We start from the raw sequence: 23546 nt of genomic DNA, 5'->3' as shown, positions 1-23546 counted from the left end.
TACACATATGCACACACATGTTTCCAGCCCCTTTCTGTTTTCCAGCAGAGATGAGTGAGATCTGAAGCCATGTCTCCCCTTCCCAAATCATGTTTTAATGTGAGATGAGGCGCTAAGAGGTGGGAAATCCTATTCTTCATTGTACAACCATTCCCCAAGATAGCAGAGTCTGCAGGGCTGAAATCAGGGCACTGCGCCGTTTCTGCGACATCCTGCTGGATTAGCAGGCTGCAAGCACCATCCCCAAGCACTTTCTGACCAGTATTTTCTATGGAAACCTGTGGAGAAGGATGGGAGGCAACAGATTCTGTCTCCTGAAAAAGGCCTTCTCTTGTCTGACTTCCCTCCAGTTGAATGACTGTGTATCTGTCGCAGAAGAGGCAACCACAGCTGTGTTGCACCAACAACTCTCGCAGCAAAGAGGCAAGACAAGACCTTATCTGTGAGACTCTGCTCAGGGAAATAGGCGGTCTTTCCAAGACCAGGAGATAAATCTGATGAACAGTTTCCCACGTGGAGGCTCCCTGGGTGAATGAGCAACCCTGATCATTGCAGCGTGCCTGGGAACAGCCAAACTGACTTTGAGCCTGCACACCAGGGACAAGCTATTTCTACAAATAAACCATTGACTTTCCTGTATTTGCAAGCGAAATGCAATGGTTTGATTTTTGAAGAAATTCTGAATTCTCCTTTTGTCTCTCGCTTCTATCTCCTGGAAGTACTTCTCTAGGGCTCTGGTCTCTTTTATAAAGCACAGACATCAAAAAATTACCTAGGTCTCTACAAATAAACACAGCACGATATTTAAGCTCTTAATTCCTATGAGGAATCGGATGCCTAAATACTTTTGTTGCTTTGGACCTGAAAAATGGAATCCTTTTTACTATCTATTTGCCTCACATCTGACCTAACTGGCCCCATTTTGCCCAGCTCCTCAAAGGTGGGCACACCCAGACTGAAGGTCAAATGCTCTATGGTCTGTCAAGCCATAGAGGAGAAATAAGTCACTGAGTTTTGTGTCCTGAACATATATGACAAGATTTGTGGCATTTAGTGAAAAAAATCAAGGTGAGAACATTTAATCCCAAATATCCCAGCTGTAGTGGAATTGTTACTAGATATCTTTGTGGATTTGTTTTTACTGAAGAACATGGGTTTATTTTTTACAGACATTTTTATGATAAAGGACACATATGTGAACACCAGATCTAAGCTGGCCAGGAAGGGTTTGTGTCAACAACAGGAAGAAACTGTAGGTGTAAAGGAGAAGGTCAACCCAGAGAGGTGCTGCCATGGAGTCCTGGGAAGTCCTGTAGATCTGGAGGATACAATCTTTAAATTGCATCAGAAATTTCTTATTGGTTATAACAAAAAAATTAGGCCAAAGTGCTTTCAATCTCTCAGTTGTGCTGGGTGATGTTACTGGATTAGGAGTTGCACCTAGGGACTGAAAAAATGGTGCAAGCTACTCTCAACAGACTGTGAAAAGAGGAGCAAAGCGGGAACCCAGAGAAAGCAGTGGTGAGAGACACACTGGGGTTGAAACAAAAAGATGAAAGTTTGGAGGAGGTAGACTGGAGACAAGCTGTTGTGAAGGACGAAATGCAGCTGGGAAAACCTGTGCTGGTCTAATAGGAGTCCTCTACTCCTAGTAGTGGCTGCCATGCAGCGGAACAGGGACACTCATCTTTTTTTTTAAAGAATACTTAATTCCTCAAGTAGAGGGACAGCAAAAAAACCCCAGAAAGACCCCTTTGTTGAAATGACAGGTAAACTCACACTGCTTTTATTAACTGAAGAAGCCTTTCAAGGGACTGTCAAGCACTTGCGCCACGGAGCCAGCCCACTGTGCCGCTGTTAGTGGCCATGGGGCTGCGTCCGGTGTGTAGTAGTTTAGCAGTCCCACAGCTGATTTTTTCATCCTGACCGCCTGCCATTTCCTTCGTGATCCAAATCAGCGCAGCCACTGGGGGTTACAACTCCAAAGTACTACTAAGCTTCTAAACAAAAGCTCTTTTAGATAATCAGTGTTGGATAGATACAGATCATCATGAGTGGGTGACCAACATACAGTACTAATTTCCTACTGAAACTACGATAGTTCACGCAGCACCTCTATTTTCATGTCAAACAGGAGAAGCGTTGCTGAGCTTATCGAGCAGCATGTGAATAGCGTGGCTGTCCTCTCCCCCTTCCAGGGACTGGTCCTGGTGGGTGCCCCCTTGGCCTGGGCTGGCCAGGGTAAGGTGCCCAGACGCCCGGTGTCGGTGGCTGTGTCACGAAGGCATGCAGTGGCATGGTGAATGCTGCTCCTCTCCCACCAGTCATGGGGCTGCCGTTCAGGGTGGTTGCTTCGCCTTGTTTCCCGGTGGGGCTGGTTCTACCAGGAGACTCTATTTTCTTGTCTAGGACAAAGATTATGAATGTTACTTTCTTGACAGCAAGTACTGCCTTTCTTCCTCTCCCCAGTGACTGCTGCTGCTTCTACGTGCAATAACCCCAGTGTCTGGGGATTTGTGTTTGAGCATCTGAGTGAAGAAACCGTAAATAAGACTGTTAGCCCCTGGCCAACAGCCAGCATGTGTCTCTGCTGCCCAAACCTTCTTCGCAGGTTCTTACTGATGTGTTTATAAGGCATGATAGTCCTACCAGCCATGCTGGTACACCTTTAGCTGTGCGGTGGTCATGGGTAGTTACTGATTTTAGTCTTTATTTTCAATGCACCCACAATGCTGCCAGCACTGTTTCCATTTAAATGAGCACCCTGGGGGGTGCTCTGGGGGAATCTATCTCGGGTTGGTCTGAACTTCCCAGCTCGTCTCAGCCTCTCCAAGAAACAGCCCATCTAAATGCAAGAGGCTTATGGTGGCACTAGTCTGCTTTTCTTGCCTGCATCAAGATAAAATCAAAGTCTTTCGCATATGTTGCACTGTTTCTCACACAATGAGAGCAGGCGGCTCTGGTGGTCAGGAAATGGCTGGTTCAGACTGAGCCTGGAGGATCTGTCTTCCTTGAGAGTGCCTGGAGTAGAGTGCCAATACCTCCTCCCACATCATTCTGCCCAGCCATGGACCCCCCTCAGCAGAGTTTACAGCATTTATTTGCCCTAAGACCAATGCAGTCCTGTAAAAAGCTTCTGTCTCATTCATAATAAATTTTCTGATGAAAGCTTCAATTCAGAGAAAAGTCTGTGCCTGGCTGAACTCATCAGCCCAGGAACAACACTGGAGTTTCAGCATTGTTCCCAGAACAAATTGCTGGTTTAATGACTGGCATGGTTAATAGCTAGGATATGAATCATAATTTTGGATTACAATTCCCACACTGTGATAAGTCTGTGTGAGTCATAATCCAGCCTAAAAACTTGCCCTTCCTGGCTGTCTATTGGCAAGTGGACAAAATCTGTGCTAGTTATACTCATCTGAGCCTTTGCAAACGTGTATCATTCCAGTTTCTCAATCCTTCCCTGTCAGTCTGATGGCAAAAGGAGCTTTTTTCAGGAGACTTGAGGGGAACTTGTTTAGTTTTTACCTTCTGCTTGTTTGAGATGACTTTCACTCTTCATACTTGGTGTAAGTAAATCCTCCAAATCCTGCAGCACGGGGTTAGTGCTGGCTTTGTTGTTTCTCTTGTTTTTCTCCTCTTCACGTTGCTGCATGAATAAAAACCATCGGGTTTAGTTTGAAACAGCAGATGTGGTCTGTGAAATGGTTGGCCCGGCTAAGTGTTTGTTGGTATGAATGCAATCTCTTTGCCAAGTTCAAGTTGCTGAATCTTGGTCTGGTGACCAAGCATTTTAGGGAAAGAAAGTACATCCCAGGTAGGACTGAGAGCCTGGGAAGCGACAGCTCTGGTCCTGTTAGGGCAAAGCGCTTTCTGATAACCTGGTTGAGGTCCACCGGGCTGTCTGTGTGTTTCTGCAACTGCCAATCTGCCCTCCCTGGGGTTTTGGGTTGTTTTAAATATGGACTTCTTGGGAGGGAGGGTGTCAGTGATAAATGCCAGAGGAAGAGGAGGAAGGCATGGCAACATGGGGATGGGCTGTAGGGCTGTCTTTGGTTTTACTTGCATACATTTAAGACTTCAAAAGATTTCCTTTTGGATGGCAGAGGGAGGCAAATACCTAGGGGCTATTTCTGCTCAGGACAGGCATGCTGGACAGGGAAGGGGGAGGCTGCCCTCTCCTGTGCAGGGAGATTTTGCTGGGACTCAGGGAAAAGAGGAGAGTTTATCACCTCTGGAAAAAGGGGCAGGCAACTCACAAAGAGTACAAGGATCTTGTAAGGTCAAGCAGAGACAAAATTAGAAAGGCAAAAGCCCAGCTAGAGCTCAGTCTGGCCACAGTTGTAAAGGATAATAAAAAAAGCTTCTACAAACGTGTTAACAACAAAAAGAGAGGCAAGGAGAATCTCCATCCCTTACTGGATATGGCGGGGAACATTGTCTCCAAGGACGAGGACAAGGTTGAGGTACTTAATGCCTTCTTTGCCTCAGTCTTTAATAGCCAGTCCAGGTATCCACAGGGTATTCAGCCCCCTGAGCTGGAAGATGAGGATGGAGAGCATAATAACCCGCCCATAATCCAGGAGGAAGCAGTTAAGGACCTGTTAAGCCACCTGGACACCCACAAGTCTATGGGTCCTGATGGAATCCAGCCTAGAGTACTGAGGGAGCTGGCAGAAGAGCTTGCCAAGCCACTCTCCATCATTTATCAGCAGTCCCGGTTAACAGGGGAGGTCCCAGATGACTGGAGGTTTCCCAGTGTGACGCCCATCTACAAGAAAGGCCAGAAGGAGGATCCTGGGAACTACAGGCCTGTCAGCCTGACCTCCGTGCCGGGGAAGATCATGGAGCGGTTGGTCTTGAGAATGCTCACAGGGCATGTGCAGGACAACCAAGGGATCAGGCCCAGCCAGCATGGGTTCATGAAAGGCAGGTCCTGCTTGACCAACCTGATCTCCTTCTATGACCAGGTGACCCGCCTAGTGGATGAGGGAGAGGCTGTGGATGTTGTCTACCTGGACTTTAGTAAAGCCTTTGACAGTTTCTCCCACAGCATTCTCCTGGAGAAACTGGCAGCTCGTGGCTTGGACAGGTTTACTCTTCGCTGAGTAAAGAACTGGCTGGATGGCCAAGCCCAGAGAGTTGGGGTGAATGGTGTTAAATCCGGCTGGTGGCCAGTCACAAGTGGTGTTCCCCAGGGCTCGGTTCTGGGGCCGGTCTTGTTCAATAACTTTATTGATGATCTGGATGAGGGGACCGAGTGCTCCCTCAGTAAGTTTGTAGATGACACCAAGTTGGGTGGGATTGTTGATCTGCTGGAGGGTAGGAGGTCTCTGCAGAGGGATCTGGACAGGCTGGATTGATGGGCTGAGGTCAACTGTATGAGGTTGATAAGGCCAAGTGCCGGATCCTGCACTTGGGTCACAACAACCCCATGCAACGCTACAGGCTTGGGGAGGAGTGGCTGGAGAGCTGCCTGGTGGAAAGGGACCTGGGGGTGCTGGTTGACAGCCGGCTGAACATGAGCCGGCAGTGTGCCCAGGTGGCCAAAAAGGCCAAGAGCATCCTGGCCTGTATCAGAAATAGTGTGGCCAGCAGGAGTAGGGAAGTGATCGTGCCCCTGTACTCGGCACTGGTGAGGACACATCTTGAATACTGTGTTCGGTTTTGGGCCTCTCACTCCAAGAAAGAATGCTGAGGTGCTGGAGCATGTCCAAAGAAGGGCAACGAAGCTGGTGAGGGGTCTGGAGCACAAGTCTTATGAGAAGTGGCTGAGGGAACTGGGGTTGTTTAGTCTGGAGAAGAAGAGACCTCATCGCTCCCTACAACTACCTGAAAGGGGGTTGTGATGAGGTGGGTGTTGGTCTCTTCTCCCAAGTAACTAGTGATAGGACGAGAGGAAATGGCCTCAAGTTGCGCCAGGGGAGGTTTAGATTGGATATTAGGAAAAATTTCTTCACTGAGAGAGTGGTCAAGCATTGGAACCGGCTTCCCAGGGAGGTGGTGGAGTCGCCATCTCTGGAAGTGTTCAAAAAACGTGTGGATGTGGCGCTTCAGGACAGGGTTTAGGGAACATGGTGGCATTGGGTTAACAGTTGATGATCTTAAAGGTCTTTTCCAACCTTAATGATTCTGTGATTCTGTGAAAACTTGGATGGACTCCACTCCAGCTTCATCCCTTCTCCAAAAAGGGTGATCTACCAATGGAGGGAGTTGTGTGCTGGAGCCATGGAATGCAAGGCAACATGTAGCCTTGCTACAGCTGAGAGGTCCCAACCCATAGAACAGCCTCCGTCCATTTGGCAGACCTGGCAGACTTTGAGGGCAGACACAGCAGATGCCTCTGAGCTCAGCAGATCATCACGCAGCGGGGGGTCTCTGGTGAGCTCCACCTGCTGAGCACCTCTGTCATGACTAAGCGGCTCCCATCCCTCACTCTGTAAGCAGAAGGGCTGTGCTGATGCCCTCACTTTCTCCCTGCCCTGCTGCGTACCCCTCCTCTTGCCAGGCTTTGGCTGTCTCAGCAAACCTACAGGTGCCTGTGGGTCTGTATATGTAAGGTCTGTGCAAAGGCAGGTGCTTCTCTGGAGATGTTTCTCTTCCTTTGGGTAACACCGGGCCCTGCTTTGTGACCCCTATGTGGGGGTTTGTGCTTCCTTAAACCCTTATCGCAACCAGTTTGTGCAGCATGAGATAGACTATGTGCCCCTAAGTCCCAGTGTGTTGTAGCATGTGTTCAACTCTTGCAATACTTGAGGATACCCTATGCACCAAGACACTTATTTTAAGCCACATGCATGAGTGATCAGTTCTGAATCTGAGCATTTGGATGTAATTTATGGAGTCTCCTTTCTCAGTGCTCACATTCTCACTTTCAGTGTTGCACCGATCTCTGCTTTATGCAATGTGTTGCTTGATGTGGCATTGCACAGGCCCTGGAAGCACGACACCTTTGCTGTTTCTCATTGAGACTCATTATCTGAGTAGAGCTGTGCTTTTGCAGATATTCTGCTGCCAGACCTAATTCATATTAGTTCGGGGTCCCTGCATTATGGTCCTCTACATGTTGCAACCTCTCCCAGTTCTGGGTATCATGAGGTCCAAATCCTACCCTGAGAATTCGAGTCATTGCATCTGTCTGTATCTTGCTTTTGCTATCTGCATGGCAGAGACAGACACCAGCCTCCTTTGTAAAGTGCTTTGAGAATTACTGGTAAAAATGTTATTGCCATGTCGTTATTTATGGCTGTTTGCTCTTCAGCTTGCACAAAATCTGCCTGTGGTTTTGATGGGCTTACCATTGTCCCTGGGAAATCTCAGGCTCCAAAACATTACTTGAACTTGGAGGTAACTTATCTTTGTAAGTGGAAAGTGCAGTTTATGGGAAAACTCACTGTAGTTTTGATGTATGAAATAGCAGCCTATTATGGGATGTGACCACTCTTTGCAGTTAGCCATTAAATGCCATCAGAGAGGACTGAACAAGGATAAAATGTGTCTTCACCTTGTGTCACTAATGTGTTCAGAAGTGAAGAGCAATTTAAAAGCATATGTTGCACATCAAACTTGAAGTGCATGGTATTTCAAAGATGGCTTTGACAAATCAATGCTTACAGGTATTTGCCAATCAATATTTCCACAGGCAGTGGAAGCAGGGACATGTACCCTGGGAAGAGTACAGGGACACTGCCCGCTTGTGTAGGGATGGGGTCAGGAAGGCCAAAGCACAGCTAGAGCTGAATTTGGCAAGAGATGCAAAGAATAACAAGGAGGGCTTCTATAGGTATGTCAGCCAGAAAAGGAAGCCCAAAGAAAGCATACCCCCCTTGATGAGCAAAACTGGCAAACTGGTAACAATGGATGAGGAGAAGGCCGAGGTACTCAACAACTTCTTTACCTCAGTCTTCACTGGCAGTGTCTCTCCCCACACCTCTCAAGTGGATGGACTGCAAGATGGGGACTGGAGGAGCAAAGTCCCTCCCACTGTAAGAGAAGATCGGGTTCAAGGCCACCTGAGGAACCTGAACATACACAAGTCTGTGGGACCTGACAAGATGCATCCTAGAGTCCCGAGGGAATTGGTTGATGTAGTTCCCAAGCCACTCTCCATGATATTGGAAAAGTCATGGCAGTCAGGTGAAGTCCCTGGAGACTGGAAAAAGGGAAATATTGCACCCAATTTTAAAAAAGGGTAACAAGGAGGACCTTGGGAAGTACCGACCCGTCAGCCTCACCTCTGTGCCTGGGAAGATCATGGAGCAGATCCTCCTAGAAGCTATGCTAAGGCACATGGAGGACAGGGAGGAGATTTGAGACAGCCAGCATGGCTTCAGCAAGGGCAAGTCCTGCCTGACCAACCTAGTGGCCTTCTATGATGGAGTGACCACATCAGAAGACAAGGGAAGAGCTGCTGAAGTTGTCTATCTGGACTTCTGCAGTCCTCCACAACATCCTTCTCTCTAAATTGGAGAGAGGTGCATCTGATGGGTGGACTGTTGGGTGGATGAGGAATTGGTTGGATGGTCTCATCCAGAGGCTAGTGGTCAATGGCTCAGTGTCCTGATGGATATTGGTGATGAGTGGTGTCCCTCAGGGGTCCATGTTGGGACCGGTACTGTTTAATATCTTCATCAATGACATAGTGGGATTGAGTGCACCCTCAGCAAATTTGCAGATGACACCAGGCTGAGTGGTGCGGTTGATACCCCTGAGAGACAGGATGCCATCCAGAGGGACCTGAACAAGCTCAAGGAACGCGCCCATGTGAACCTCATGAGGTTCAACAAGGCCAAGTGCAGGGTCCTGCACCTGGGTCAGTGCAACCCCCTGTATCAATACAGGCTGGGGGATGAAGGGATTGAGAGCAGCCCTGCCGAGAAGGACTTGGGAATACTGGTGGATGAAAAGCTGGACGTGAGCCTGCAATGTGCGCTTGCAGTACAGAAGTCCAACTGTATCCTGGGCTGCATCAAAAGCAGCATGGCCAGCAGGTCAAGGGGGGTGATTCTGACTCTCTACTCTGCTCTGGGGAGACCTCACCTGGAGTACTGCATCCAGCCCTGGAGCCCTCAGCACAGGAAAGAAATGGACCTACTGGAGCACATCTGGAGGAGGACCACAAAAATGATCAGAGGGATGGAACACCTGCCCTATGAAGAAGGGCTGAGAGAGTTGGGGAGACTTTATTGCAACCTTCCAGTCCTTTAAGGAGGCTTATAAGAAAGATGGGGACAGACTTTTTAGCAGGGCCTGTATCGATAGGACAAGGGGTGGTGGTTTTAAGCTAAAAGAGGGTAGATTTAGACTAGATCTAAGGAAGGAATTTTTTACAATGAGGGTGGTGAAACACTGGCACAGGTTTCCCAGAGAGGTGGTAGATGCCCCATCCCTGGAAACATTCAAGGTCAGGTAGGATAGGATTCTGAGCAACCAGACCTAGTTGAAGATGTCCCTGCTCATTGCAATGGGGTTGGACTAGATGACCTTTAAAGGTCCCTTCCAACCGAAACTATTCTATGATTCTATGAATACTTACCATTTGCATTTTCTTCTTCAGCTCTGCATTGGCACGCTGGTATGCTTCAGCCACAGCGTTTAGGTAATAGATGGCGAGGCTACAAAAACAAATGCATTGCTGTAGTGATGGGATCAGGGGAGAAAGTTTCACAAGGAGGTAATGCTTAATTTCTGCCTACCTTCTAATACTTAGTTTTCCCACCAGCTGTCTTCAAACTGCCTCTAAGGCTCAAGGCTTAGAAAAAATTCAGGCAGCCTCATAGCATGGTCAGCTAAGATAGGCTGAGCCAGTCCAGTAGCTCAGTTCTGTACAAAGAGAAGAAAAATGACCATCCTGCTCTCCTGCTTCCACCTTGGTTGGGCATGGGCTCCCTCTGCTTCCTTTCTACCAGCCTTGGTGAAACTAGGCACCAGCCTTGGTGAAACTAGGCACCAGCCTTGAAACCCAACTCAGCTGATAAAACACATGGCTTTCTGCTGTGGCTCAAAAGAAAACCCTGGCCTGGGAGACAAAACAGGCTCCAGGTTACACAAGGGAGCTTAGAAAAAAAACAGGAAACCAGGAAAATTATGGCAGAGCAGGGCCCTGAACCCTAAAAAGCACGTTGCTCAAGGCATGATCCTCCTTCCCACTTGGCCAGGACCAGCTGCTCCTTGCATCCTGGGAAGGGGTCGTTGGGAGCAAGCGGAGACGGGAACCAAGGGCAAGCAGACGCCGGGTCGGAGCAGAGCCACTGGCTTTTGTTTTGAACAACTATTCTGCAAAAAGGGCACCCCAAAGCTAGGGGAGAACCAAGCCAAGCTGGAGGGAACTGAAAGGCGAGTGGGATAGGAGAGGGCGTGCTGACAGCCAGCCTTTGGCACACAGGGAGGCACGTGTTTTAAAACATGCTCAAGCATCTGGGGCTCTCTTGCCACTGCTGCCACTCACCAGCCAGTAATATTTTGGTTGTCAAAAATGTCTCCTCCTGCTTTTGTAGAGTGCTTTTATTCTTCTAAATTATAAACATCATCTGCTCAGTGACTCTGAGCCATTCCCAGAAAAAGCACCAACCATTCAGTTCACCACTATAGTTGGTTTTGGGTTTGTTTGGTTTTTCTTTTTTTTTTGAAGTGAAGTAGAAAATTCTCTTGTAAAAGGCAAAGCAGGAGCAGACTAAAAAAAGGTTTCCTGGCAGTTCAGCTTGTGCGGCTCTGGCCTAGGTTCAGCATCCTAAAACCAGGCTTGAGGGTTCTGTCAGCAGAGTACCTGACTCTAAGCCCAGCAAGGCACTGTGTACTGGCATATTGGTTTCCAGGTGGGAGATCAGGAAGGGGTACTTAGGATGGCCTTTCCTGAAGGCTTTTTGCAGGTGTCTGCCTAGAGGAAACACATTTGCTTCCTTTTGCCTAGTATTAACCCAAACCTCAGTCTTGGTGGTCTGGGCTCTGCCCTGCAAAAACCTCTCGGAAATTGTTATTTTTGTTGTTCTGTAAGGATGTGATAGTTTTGTTTCTTCTCTGTTATCAAACTCATTGCCTAGGAATATCACTTTGTAATCAGGGCTTTGGGGCTGCTCTGCCATTTTTCTGGCGCCCAGCCAGGACATAAGTGCCCGGAACACCCCTGTTTTCATGAAGATAACTAAATCTGCCTATTGAAAGCCAGCTGGGATGCCATGCACTCTGTTCCTAAGCTGCCTTCTCAAGTTCATTGAGTAACTGAGCAAATCCATTTCCATTCCTTTTTCAGTCCTTTCTCATGCTCTGCTTTAGCAGCCAGCATCGTCTCAATCACCAGAGCTTCCTCTGCTGCAGACTCCTGTGTTTAACGGGACATCGATGGGAAGGCTGTGAACTCACCAGGTCCCTCTCCCAAACGCTGTGAGACACAAGCCCACCCTGTCTGCAGGCTAAGCATGAGTTTTCTCCGTCCTTGGCAGCTTTATTGCTCAAGGGAGGTTGAATTTGTCCATGTTTGAACTGTCCTTAAGGGACAGTCCCTTGAGAGGGAGAGGGGAAAGGGGCAGTGCCACAGAAAGGGGATCTGGGGGGATGCCTTTGCCACAGTCCAAATCTGCAGGTAGTCAGGCAGATTTGGACTGGCCTGTTCAGGCCAAGCCTCAGCAAAGCTGAAGCAGCCAGGGTGATCCTCCAAGGCGCGTGCCAGTGTCCTGGGCAGGTCCTACGGGTGTGCCTGGATTTGCTTTTGAATTCCTAATTCACACTGCTAGTGCTGGTTCCCAGAAAAGGCAGAGCAAAGCCAGGTCCTAGTCTGACGGTAAGCAGCAGCACGAGGAGCTGTAAGCTTTCCCGGGAAATCGAGTAAGCATTAACAAATGGAGTTTATCACTTTCAATGGGCTGCTTTAGAGCTACTTGCCTCTAAAATAAGCCTGGGTATGTGCCCTTGTGCTTGAGCTGCTTAGCATGGTTGCTGCATGGCCCTGGCACCCCTCTTCTCTGATTTACTGCTTCCCCAGAGCTGGGGAGAGAGTGTGGGTCACTGTCCTTCCCTAGCCTGCACAGTAATTTTTAATCTTTTTCTCCTCCTCCTTGATGCAGTAAGGTGCTTCCAGCTTCTGCTAGGAAGCCCTGCAAGCCATGGCTTGAAATCCTGCTTGTGACCCAAATGGGTTTAGGTTATGTGCTCTGCTTCTTCTTGCTCTTTATTTCCTTTTTCCCTTGTCCTTGGGCAGCTAGGAACAGGACAGTAAGTTTGACACTCATGTCACCTGCTGGACCCCATTATGATTTGGGACCAGAAGGCAAGAACAGAAATAAATGGAACAGGCATTTCGGATTGCACATGGAAAAAAGATAAGGGCTTATCCTGGCTAGAGAAAATTACTTAATTCAGTCCATAGAAGCAGCAAACACTCAAAAAAAAAGTGTCTGCCATCAAAATCAACACTGTCCATATATGATCTACTTGTCTGTCTCTTTTCAGGCTTTTTTTAATTTAGGCTGCATTGTAGGTTGCCTTGCCTGTTACTTTGAAAGCTGCTGTCTCTCTGCTCATGAGGACCAAATGAAGCTTTTGCATTTCTGTGGTTTTAATCTCTTAGCAAGCTGGACGGGGATCAGCATAAGGACTAGCTCCAGCCTGTCTACCTGCCTGCATCCCAGCGCAGGTAGCGGCAGAAGCTGAAGACTTTCAGGGAGAAGGCAGGAACTGGGGATGTGCTAAATGTCATTCCTTCGACTGAAAAGCTCCTGAGAGGAGAAAAGGACCCAAGCCTTAGGAAACATCCTTGTACGGTAGCAGTGATTTTTGTCTGGGATTATCCCAGGGAAGGTCTGAGTGCACAGGGCGAGCCATGCTCCCGCAGGCACCCGGTGCTCTTGGGGCATGCGAGAGCTACTGCGGGGGGCTGTAGGGCTGACTTGTCCAGGCATCCTGGGGGCAACCACTTTTTTAGGGCTGTGACTCTCTCGGGAGCTTAGCGACTGGAAATCACAAATATCTAGTATCTGCAAAGGCCGCACGGGCAGTGTATCTGGGTGGGAAGCGAGGATGTTTTCAGTAATGCGGACATAGGTTATCTCTCAGTTTGCAGAGGGGATCGGGGCAGAGACAAAATGGTGTCTCGAGGAGAGATGGACAGATGGGAAGGCTGTGGTGTGGAAATAGCCCAGACTGGGAAGGGGTGATAAAAGGTGTATCTTCGGCAGATAAACTGGATTTGTGCTGTTCCCTATCCCGGCAGTCAGTGGAGTTAAGGGCAGGAGATTGTCACTGAACAAAACATTATTTCCAAAGATCTGCACCTCTCCCCCCACCTCTTTTGGAGGGTTGCATCAAAGCCTCAGAAACCGGAGCCGCAGCCCTTTTGTAAAGATCATCCATTTGGGGTGGATTTGTTCTGCAGTCTTCATCTCGCATTCGTGGCAGCACCTGCTAGCGCTACTGCCAAGCCCACAGCAATGGAGCTTGTAACTCCATAATATGCTTGGCCATACCAGGGGTGTAGCGTGAGGCTTCTTGTCTCCTGTGGGTATCTGATCTGATTCTTCTAAGTGTAGAAGTGCGAGTTATGGTATCTATGCGAGTTATGGTATCTCGTCATCTTTATTTAGGTTAAAATGAGTGAGTAGTTTGAGGCAGGTAGAGGGATGACAGGTCATTTTCAGTTTAATTGGGATTTTTCTCAGGCTATTTTTCAGAAATTTTGTAACATGGGAACTTGTAGTTGATTTAATTTAATGGCATTATCTTCAGTGTAACCTATTCAGAATGAAGGATCACAGTGCCCAAGAGTGGCTGTACTGGATCAGCCTAGAGGCCCATCTCCAATGTGTGTGAATGCCCAAGGAAGAGTCGGAGCAGGCAAGCATATGTAATATGCTCCCCAGCCCTCTTCTCCCTGTCTCCCACTGTTTAATTTGGAGCGTTAAGAGCTACCTATGAAATTTGGCCACAGCTCTCCCACTCATTTTGATAGCTACTGGAGCCTCGAGAACAATGCCAAAAACATCTTTTTCAAAAAGAAAAGAGAGAACTGCCCTCGTCCTGGTGCTGCTGAAGGTGCTAGGGATTTAAGTGTGGTTTCAAACTGAAATGATCAGACAGCACTGAAACAAATTCCAGATGTATTATTTGGACACCCCCCCAAAAAAAAAAACCAAAACCAAAAAAGCCAACAACCCAAACAAAACCCACACCTCTTCATATTTTTGGAACGTGTAATTTTCGGATGCCCTGGCTTGGCAGTGCTGTAAATACCACCAGCTGTGACAGAAATTGCATTTCCAAAAGGCACCAGGCTGAGACTGTCCATTTGTTTCCTGGTAGCTACTGAAAATTTTTCATATGGAAGCTGTGACAGCTTTGATAGCCACAAGGCCTCTGTCAGCAACACGTTTCATCTACAAAGTTGTGCTTAATTGGGTCAGGTAATTAAATTTTGGGAAATTGGGTTGGGCAAAGGTGAGGGGGGTAGGGAGCATGTGTTTGCCCTGATGCAGTCTGTTATCTCAGCCAAAGCTGTATTTAGACCTCACTAACATCCCAGCATTTTATTTTTTTTCAACCTCCTCCCTCTAGCCAGGTATGAAATATGTAATATTGCAAGGAAAACTTACACCATGAGCAGAATTGCAGGTATGATCAGTCCTGGATTTGCCACATAGCTGAAGATCTTGGCAACAAAAAGTGGGAAATCGAGCTCGATGGTCTCTTGAATGACTTCATACATCCTTTTCTTTCCACTGGAAAGACAAACAGCCAGTTAAGGAGTGTAGGTATTCCCTTGAGGGACAAACCAGCTCCTAATCTAACAATGCTAAGTAGCATGTTTCCTCTCTCTTTCAGTGAGCATCAATTTGCTGTTGGCCACCAAGGATTTTGAAATGACTTAATTTTAAATTACTTATTGGTCCAACCATTCCGCCCCCCCGCCCCTACTCCCACCCCCCATTGATTATAAGAATAACCTTTCCTAGGCCAACTTGTTCCTGGAGTTAATACATTTATTTCCATATGCAGCTCCCTCATGAGTTCTGACTCTTGACCCCTCTGAAATCTCTAAAAACCTACAGATTGCAGTAATTGTACATTTCTGATCAATATCTTGTTAAATATGGCCTTTTCATGGTACAGATGACTTTCTATATGCAAATACCAGCTTTCTGAAATAACGAGCCAACTGGAAGAGCTGCTGAGTAATGACAAAAATAGCAATCTCTGATTATTGCTTAATAGGAAACTCAGTGAAAGAGTCATTTCAAACCGGATTGATAAAGCAGATGAGAGTATTCTGTATGAAAGGAGAACAAATCTGTAAAAGGCTGGATTATGTAATTGACCTTGTTCTCTCCCCAGCATCTCTGGGTCTGTGAATTCAACCCTATGTGTGCTGCTACTCATATTTAGGCTTGTTGCCTCCTGGGATCTTGCAGTCCAACACTCAGGAAGGTGTTGGACTCTGTCCTGGTGGAGAGAGTCAATAAAGACAACCTTGGCTAAAGGGTATCCCAACTTCATCAGCTGCCTCAAGCCCAGGAGAGCGGAGCTTTCAGTCGAGCTGAGAGGTGTGCCAAGGGTCTGAATCAGGCTGAGTGGCTTTTGAAGGGTTGATTGGGAACTGAAATAGCTCTTTCACATTGCAGATTAGTCATCTCCAAATGATAGTGTGCGTGCAATGAGTTTCTTGTCAGATATTCTGACATTGCTCATTGACACCTGTCCTTGTTGTAGAACCGAGGGGAATTTTGGTCTCTTGCCTCCTCCCCCGAGTCTTTTAGCTTTGTGTTGTCATTCTCCATTAGCAAGTGGATAACCTAAAACAGTGCATCTGCAGGAATGTTTTATTCCAAGCTGGCTCCTTGCTGAGTCAGACTCAGCAGGCCCAGGAAATGGCGTTACTCAATCAAATTAGACTTTATTGGCATGTTAATCTGGTCCACCGAATGCTCTGTGCAGTGCTGATTCTGTCCTAATTTAAGGGAAAAAAAAAAAAAAAAAGCTGCAACTCTTAAGTTTCAGGCCTATCCTTTCCTGCTATTTTCCAACAAAATTCAACACGTAAAATACATCTTGTGCCGTGGGAGTTCTTGGTTCTATGAAAGGCCTTAGAAGGAGGCTCTGGACCTGTTTTGCCTCCACAATGTTCCGGAGAGCCTTAGGGGTGCTCCTGCTGCTTTTTTTTTTTTTTTTTTTTTTACTGGGGGCTGCACCCCGCCATCCCAGCCCTGCTGTCCTGCGGCGCTTCCACCGGTGCAGGGAGCGCATCGCAGAGGAAGCAAGGCAGCCGGGCCTTCAGAGCCCGCTGGAGAGCAGCAGGCGTGGGCACGGCCTGATGCCTCACACGGCGAAGGGTTTAACCAGAGAGAGAATGGAGGCACCTCACCATCTCTGCTGGAGTCCAGGCCTTCCAACTTCGTGAAAATAACCCCGTGTATCAGAGCAGAAAAATGGCTTTTTGGTGTCTTGCTCGTACCTGAAGGGTCCGCAGTCAAAGGAGGGAGGCAGGGACATGATGGTGTAAGCCACAGGCAGGAGGCTGAGGAACAGGATCAACAGCAAAAGTCCCATGTAAAAATTATTAGACTTGGACGCTTTGAAGACCCGTTCATGAGGGACATTGCTGCTCATCACAGCCCAGCACTGAAAATACATGGAGGTTAATAAGCGCAGCACGTTTATACCCACGAGCCCTGGTGCGTAAAAGGATCCCATCCTGAAAAGAAAAGGAGAAGGACAGGTGCTATTTTTTGACAGGCTGGAAGGTTTTTTATTTTCAGGAGGAGGAAAACAAGCGTTCATGTGGTGGCAAGTTTGCCGGCAAATGAAGTCTGAGCGGGCTGGCTCGCGCTACCCCCGTGGTCCCCGCCGAGAAGCTGCCCGCATCCGTGTTAGGATCCGGCAACCGTGCATCAAGGAACAGCGAGGTCTCGGGCCCCTCAGGGGTTGCAAGCAAATATTTTCAGTTTGTGACAAAAATCTCTTGGAGATAGCTTGGAAAACGTCAGGTGAATGTAACTAGCAGGGAGAGACCTCCCTTAAATCTGCAGAGATGTTGTAGTAGGGGAACAGGCAGAAATTTTCAACCCACGGCAAAAAAAACCCCACTTGCTCCCAGAGGAGGTGAGGGTGCTTTGTGCTGTTGCCTGTTGCACCTGGTGCTGCCACAGCAGCACAGAGCAACTCCTGTTTGCCCTCCCTTGGGGCAGTTTTGGGACATGCCCCTCCTGCCCAACATGCTCTAGCCGGCTCCGTGCCCACCCTTGCACTGACGTGTAAGCTCGCGGTGCCCCCAGACCCCTTTCTGGTCTCTTCCCCCAGCACATATACCATCTTAATACATTTTTACCACTGGAAGAAAAAAGACCTTGTAAAAACGAGCGTGGGGCGGGGTTTGTGTGACAGATCTCACACCACTGCTACTCCTCTTGGACGAGTAAGCCGGCATTTTTAAATTTCCACTTTTATAGGTAAGCACAGGAAGCTGAGCAATTGGAGAAACCAAACCCCAAAGTTTTATTCTAGCTGGCTTGGAAGTTTTCTAACTCTGCTGGCAGGTTACCTAAATAATGCAAAAAAAAAAAAAACCCCAAAAAAACCCACAACCCTAAAAAAAAAACCAACCCCAACAAAAACCAAAGAAAAAAGGAAATATCTTACCAAATCATTCCCTGGTTGAAGACCAAACCCAAAACGTTGCCGCTGATGTCAAACTCTGCGTAGGATGGCTGCATGGGGAAAGAAAGCAGAGTGTGTTGTTGCTAGAGGTACCTGCTATTTGCTGCTGGGTGTAAGGGTGCTTATTTGAAGCTGGGTTTACTGGGAGTGGGAGGGCTCCCACTGCGTGCATGCTGCTTGAATGACCAGAATTAGCGCGGTGAAAGCAAAACTGGAATTGCCATGCTGTGGGCTGCTGCTTCTCTCTTGGCTTGCTGAAAATTGGAAAGATATATGGAGGTGCTTAGGGTGGCTCTGTGTTTATATCTCCCTGCTAACATAAAGCAAAGGAGCCGTGGCACGGGACTAGGTTTTGTGCTCCAGCTGGTGTAGCTGGCTATGGACTTAGTTCCACCCTGGTAAAATATTGAATGTTTAAACGGTGATAATGGGGAGCTGGAGGGCAAACGCTACGCCAGATATATCCATGTCCCCAGGTCTTGCAGTGGCAGGCTGCTGAAGAACGGAAACAGAGGGCAAAGGGGGAGAAATGTGAGGGAATATATGACCTGATGGGTATCTGGTGGCACTTTGCTCTGTGCTAGCCAGCAGTTAAAACACTGCTTCATGTGGAGCAACCTGTCTGCTGTGGGTGCTAACGGTGGTAAGCCCAGAACAGGCTGGTCTAATCTATTGACGGTATTTGTTGTTTTATAAATTATTAGTCTGCTAGATTTGCCTATGTTGAAGCTACTGTTTCTTTTACATATATCTGCTTTTGTGCACACAAAACTTGGATGACTTTTGGAAGATTAAACTATGTGTAAAGTTTTTTCTTTTACAATTTCTGGAAAAAAATATTTTTTTTACTGCAATGCAGAAAACACGGTTCTAAGAAATGATGGGTGATGCACTTATATGTTTGAAATGTCCTGTGCAGTATGTCTGTTTTTCACACAATTTGCATGTGCTTAATACTGTCAGCAGTTCATAAAGTTGAGGTTTAAGATGTTTGTCTTTTATGATGAAAACTCAAAAGGAGCCTAGTCAGAGTCTTGCTTAGTTGACTGCTCACAGCTTTGGGAAGAGATGGGTACAAACATTGTTTTCTTTGCTCTCTTGATTCCGGTCCATTTCTACTTCAAATCTTTAGCTAGAGGTTAATAGTGGCTTCTTTTTCCCATGAAAATAAAGACAACTTTCAGTGCCTGCTGTCCTCTGCCTTGAGTACTTCTGTGTGAGAAGGCCAGATTAAACAAGAGACTTTTTCACTATATACATTCGAAAAACACCTATATAGTTGTGCTGGTGCCCATGGCTATGCTGAGTTAGATGGCTGTTATCAAACCATCTTTCACTCCTTTTGTCATTACTGGGACAAGGAAAAAAAAAAAAACCCAACCCCTACTTGACTACCAGTGGAGTAATACACATAGCACCATGAAGAATACGTGAATCTCCCAAAGATGAGAAAAAGAGGAGGGAAGCCCATGGTGCTTTCTTCTTTCAGTAGCTACCGTGGGAGCAACTTGGCACAAGAGTTTTGCCTTTGCCAGATCGCAGAGTGCCAACTTTCTAGTGCTGCCCACGTTATGGGCTGCAAATTAATGATACTACTTAGCCCTAATAAATAAGGGCCTCGCTTTGCTCCTTCCGAGCTCCCTGGGTTGGACTGCTCATGTGCAAAAGCAGACCTGCTGGAGGGTGTTAGTCTGGTCATCCCTGGCAGATGCTGAATGGGATTTGTTTCTCAGTGCAATATCGCCTTGCAGCCTGCCTGGGCTGATGCCAAATGCCAAGGGAAAGGAGAGAGGGAAGTGCAGAATAAGCCCTAAAGCAGCTTTTAAAAATTTCACTGAGAGGTGGAGGGTGGATGTCCAGGAAATGGTGGTTTGGTTGTTTTTGGTTTTTTAAACCTCAAGGAGTACCTGCAGGACAGAAGACACTTCCAGCTATTTGTACAATGGAGATCTTAAAAATGAAGAAAATCCCATGTGGTATTTCTAAAGGTTGTTTTGAGGAAAGCTCGGGGCGGGGGGGGGAGGTGCAGGAAAAATCAAAGGTGGCTAACAAAGTGAGAGCAGGACATGTCCAGGCGGAAGAAACCAGAAGCTTCAGCAGGATCATGATCTGTAAGCACACGCAGTAGGAGTAATTTCATGCTGTTTGGCTGCCGGGGGGGTCCTCTGAACTCCCAAATCCTTTGGCCACTCTGGGGAATGTCCTCTGCCTCACCCAGAAGAAATACAAAGAACTCCACAAGCAGCAAAATGCCTGTTGTGCCCCAATTGTCCTTGCTTGACCAGGCCCCTGTAGACACCTGCAAAGCCCTCCTCTTTGCTCTTCTCCAGACCCCTCCTAGAAACCCTCCGGGTATGACAGCCAGGCAGCTGGTGCACTGCTATAACTGCAATCTTGCAAGGTATTTCTATCTCTGTATGAATCCATCTGGTTTTGTCACTTCTTATGTGAAACAATGGACTTTTTTTTTTTTTTTTTCCTCATTATGTTCTTCTGTATTTGTGCAGCTCTGGTACTGGCTGCTTTGGTAACGTAGCCTTTATGAATACCAGAAGGTCCAGCGCTGTTGTGTGTTATTTATTATGCGAGGAGGGAAGCAAACGCTCCTCGCTCCACGGCAGCAGAAGTAACACCAGCTTCCAGCATCGATCAAAAAACGGTGCCGTGAGTAAAGCGTGCTACTGCCTGTGGGGTGGGCAACGAACAGGAAGGTCTGGGGCTTTGAGAAGAGGTATAGAAGGGCCCAAAGGTTTGGGGTTATAACAACTGAATTAACAAAAGATTAATTTTTTTAACTCCACTTCATGTTTTAAAGTTCAGAGGTGGGAACCCATTTTTGCAGGGTTCCCTCTGGGATGGAACTGATGGACCCAGAGATGTGATACAGAGAGTACCCACACCAATTAAATTATCAGACGAGACCGGAGGACCACTGGAAGCATTCAGAACCAATCTGTTTGTAGCATTTGACCAAATGGCCTTAAATTACTTCTGGCTTCTCAGCTATATGACACTGACTTACAAATCCAGCCTCTAGGTCCCAGCACCAACAGTAATTCACGAATCTGACGAAGCAAGCTCGGATGAAATCTCCCACCAGGATGGTTATGTAGGTCACCAAGATGTCAGACACGGTGAGCCTTACAAACTCCTGCAATTTAAAACACGGAAAAACCATTTAGCTCCTATAATTTCAGTAGCACACTCAGGACTGTATTTTTTTATTAAGCCATTTGTCTTTATAAGACAGTAACCTTCAGAAAAGCATGCCATGAGCAAAATGCCTGCCTGTTTTCAAACGCTCGGCAGTGCCTAAGCTTTACCTCTGTGCTTGAGAACCACGAGATCCGCTACAGCCATTAGCCCTGATAGTTGCTGCTGGTGTTATTGACTGCATTATATGTTGTGTCAGCACATAAAGCAGAAGCAAAATGTTAAAGCTGCAATAATGCTGATGTAAAACATACATACACTGAGGGTAATTTTGACTGTGTGTAGCTCTGCTATGGCTCAGCTCCGTAACCTTCACGTGGACTCCTGAGGAAATTGCTCGGTTGTAAACGAGCTGTGAGGAAGTGTAGGGAGGGGAGATGTGCAAGACAGGAAGGCTAAAATTGCAGGCAGGAGTAAGACTCATAGGATGGAGATAGCTGGTGTCCTAAGGATTCAAAAGGAAAAACACTTACAAGAAAAGGTTTGAAAGCCTGAGAGGGAAACCCAAGGATCTGGAGAATGAGAGGTCAGCTGCACTGAGGATCATCCCCTTCCGAGGAGCGGTGGTGGCTGGTCTTTCCCCTCTTCACTGAAAACCGCTTGGCTAGTGAAGACCCGTTGGCTGTACACAGTAATGCGTAGCCTCACAGCTTGGTAAGCCTTAGCTATCTGTATCAGCCAATAAATAATTGCTTTTACTTCTTAAGTTGTGCATAGTCAGCAGAACTTCTTGGTGCAAGGTGAAGGTTGCAGGATGGGCTTGTGGGGTGAAACTCCGAGGACTCGAAAGCCACCACGCATGCATTTCAGGGGGGTTATTTTGCCTAATTCTGCTCTCATCCCATGGCCTCACGATGTGTTATGGGTTGTGAGGTGTCAGGAGTTCCCTTGAGGAATGCCCTCTGGTTGGGTTTCACTTATGCAGCATAAATGGAGGAGACAGGTTTGCTTCAAACGTGCAGTTGTGATCTGAACGAAAACATGACGCAGGCATGGCTGCAGACTACCTGGCCTTTTGTGCTCTTCACAGCAAGTGCCGCAGAGCTGTGTGTCCCCTGGGCGCTTCCAGCTGGGGATTTCACCACCATGGTTTGAGAACCGTGGCCAAGGACTTACACTGCCTTTGTGCTGCTATGTGAGAGTCTGGGAAGGAGAGGTCATTTGCGAGGAAAACTTCAAGCCTGGAAATGCTAAAAAAAATCAACAACAACAAACCCCCCCCCAAACCAGCCCAGAGATTTACTACATAATTTCTTACAATGCCAACAGTTGTCTCCCAGCAGGGTCCCCTGGGCACGTCTGCAGGATCAAGGGGAGATGGAGTGGTGGTGGTGCTGTTGCCCACGGATGAGTTGTGGTGGCCAAGCAGTGTCCAGTGCGTGATGTTCTTCACCACATCCTCTTCAGCCAGCTGCAATGAAGAGACATACACCCCCAGCTGAAAATGTTAGGAAATAGGGGTCCCAGAGGATGTGCTTGGAGAGATCCAAGGTGTTGGGTTCCCCGCTCCTCCCTACCAGCTACCAGCCATCCTATAAGCATCTGCTTACAACAGAGTTGCAGCGCTGGCAATGGCACAGAAACTCCTTCCCTTTTTCCAGGAGCAGGGGAGCAGCCGCCCTTCCAGACCGAAAGCAGATTGGGGCACCATGAGTTTTGGGGAACTAGTAGCCTGGTCCCTGCCCATGGAGGAGCCAAACCTCCCTCAAGACTACTGAGTACAGAGGGAGCCTCCACCCAGTCCTCCTTCCTCACTTTCTTCATCGTTTTTCAGGACAGAGCAAACCGCCCTGATTCCTCCAACTCTTCTCAGCTTAAAACAGAGTCATTTTTCTGCGGATCAGACGTTTATCCTTTGCTGCAGTTATCTGCCTGCAACACGCTACCAGGATAATGTTAAAGAGGGGAGGGCAGGGGAAGAGGATTATAAACCATATCCTTGGGGTCTGCATTAACAGAAGTTGCAAACGGTGCCAGACGGAGAAAAAAAATTGAATTACCCTAACATGCCATGTTTATAGGAGACAATAACCACTGTCTTTTCAGGGCTGTTAAGGGAAGCTGGAGACTCTCTGGAAACCCCTCTGGCCGGCGAGTCTCCCTGAGGCACTGCAGCCAGAGCTTGAGGACTGGGGATTGGGGGAGCGCCTGCTGCAAAGGGGGTGAACATCCCTGCGGGCTTCGGGGACGGGCTGTGCTCACCCTTGGCTCTGGAAAATGCTAGTGACTGGGGCTTTTCATCGCAGCTCTTACTTTTTCATTGACATCATCCATCAAGGCCAACAAAAATGTATAGAGGTTCCCAAGGAAGAGCGCAAAGATCCGCCCCAGCTGCCATTTCAGCCCAATGCGGGGATGGTAATTTTCTAGTGCAGCAATGGTTTCGAACAGTGGAGGGCAAAACATGCCCAGCAAGGACATCACAATTTCAACCTGCCACGTGAGGAAAACAAGATTAGCACTAATAGTCACAACAGCGGCTATTTTTCTTTGAGCAGAGCGGGGGCTGCCAGCAACTGGTTGGAGACTTCTGAAGGATTTGTGAAGGGGAGGGAGCTGAAGTGAGCTCAGCTTCTGGCTTTGCTGAGCGTGCACGCAGCACAGCGTCAGTCTTCAGGACTGGGTTGCTCAGCTTGCTCTTGCAGCAGCACTTTTGCCGTTATCTCAAAGGAATGAGCTCTGAAGAATTTGTT

At 47.7% G+C, this 23546-nt stretch overlaps 1 protein-coding gene across 1 annotated transcript in view; it reads right to left on the bottom strand.

Moving 5' to 3' along the window:
* Window positions 1–2151: 2151 nt before the first annotated feature.
* Window positions 2152–23546, bottom strand: part of TMC2 (transmembrane channel like 2) — a gene marked incomplete at both ends in the record, with an annotated part of 38131 nt that continues 16736 nt past the window's right edge. The window contains 9 exons of the mRNA XM_081996476.1: window positions 2152–2405; window positions 3532–3652; window positions 9539–9617; window positions 14583–14708; window positions 16439–16678; window positions 17623–17690; window positions 20663–20791; window positions 22112–22264; window positions 23107–23286. Coding sequence (XP_081852602.1) covers window positions 2152–2405; window positions 3532–3652; window positions 9539–9617; window positions 14583–14708; window positions 16439–16678; window positions 17623–17690; window positions 20663–20791; window positions 22112–22264; window positions 23107–23286 — 1350 coding nt within the window. The remainder of the gene's footprint in view (window positions 2406–3531; window positions 3653–9538; window positions 9618–14582; window positions 14709–16438; window positions 16679–17622; window positions 17691–20662; window positions 20792–22111; window positions 22265–23106; window positions 23287–23546) is intronic.

Source organism: Phaethon aethereus (assembly GCF_964289735.1).
Source record: "Phaethon aethereus genome assembly, chromosome: 2".
Taxonomy (NCBI): domain Eukaryota; kingdom Metazoa; phylum Chordata; class Aves; order Phaethontiformes; family Phaethontidae; genus Phaethon; species Phaethon aethereus.
The sequence above is the reverse complement of the archived record's forward strand: the minus strand, read 5'-3'. Positions and strand labels throughout refer to the sequence as shown.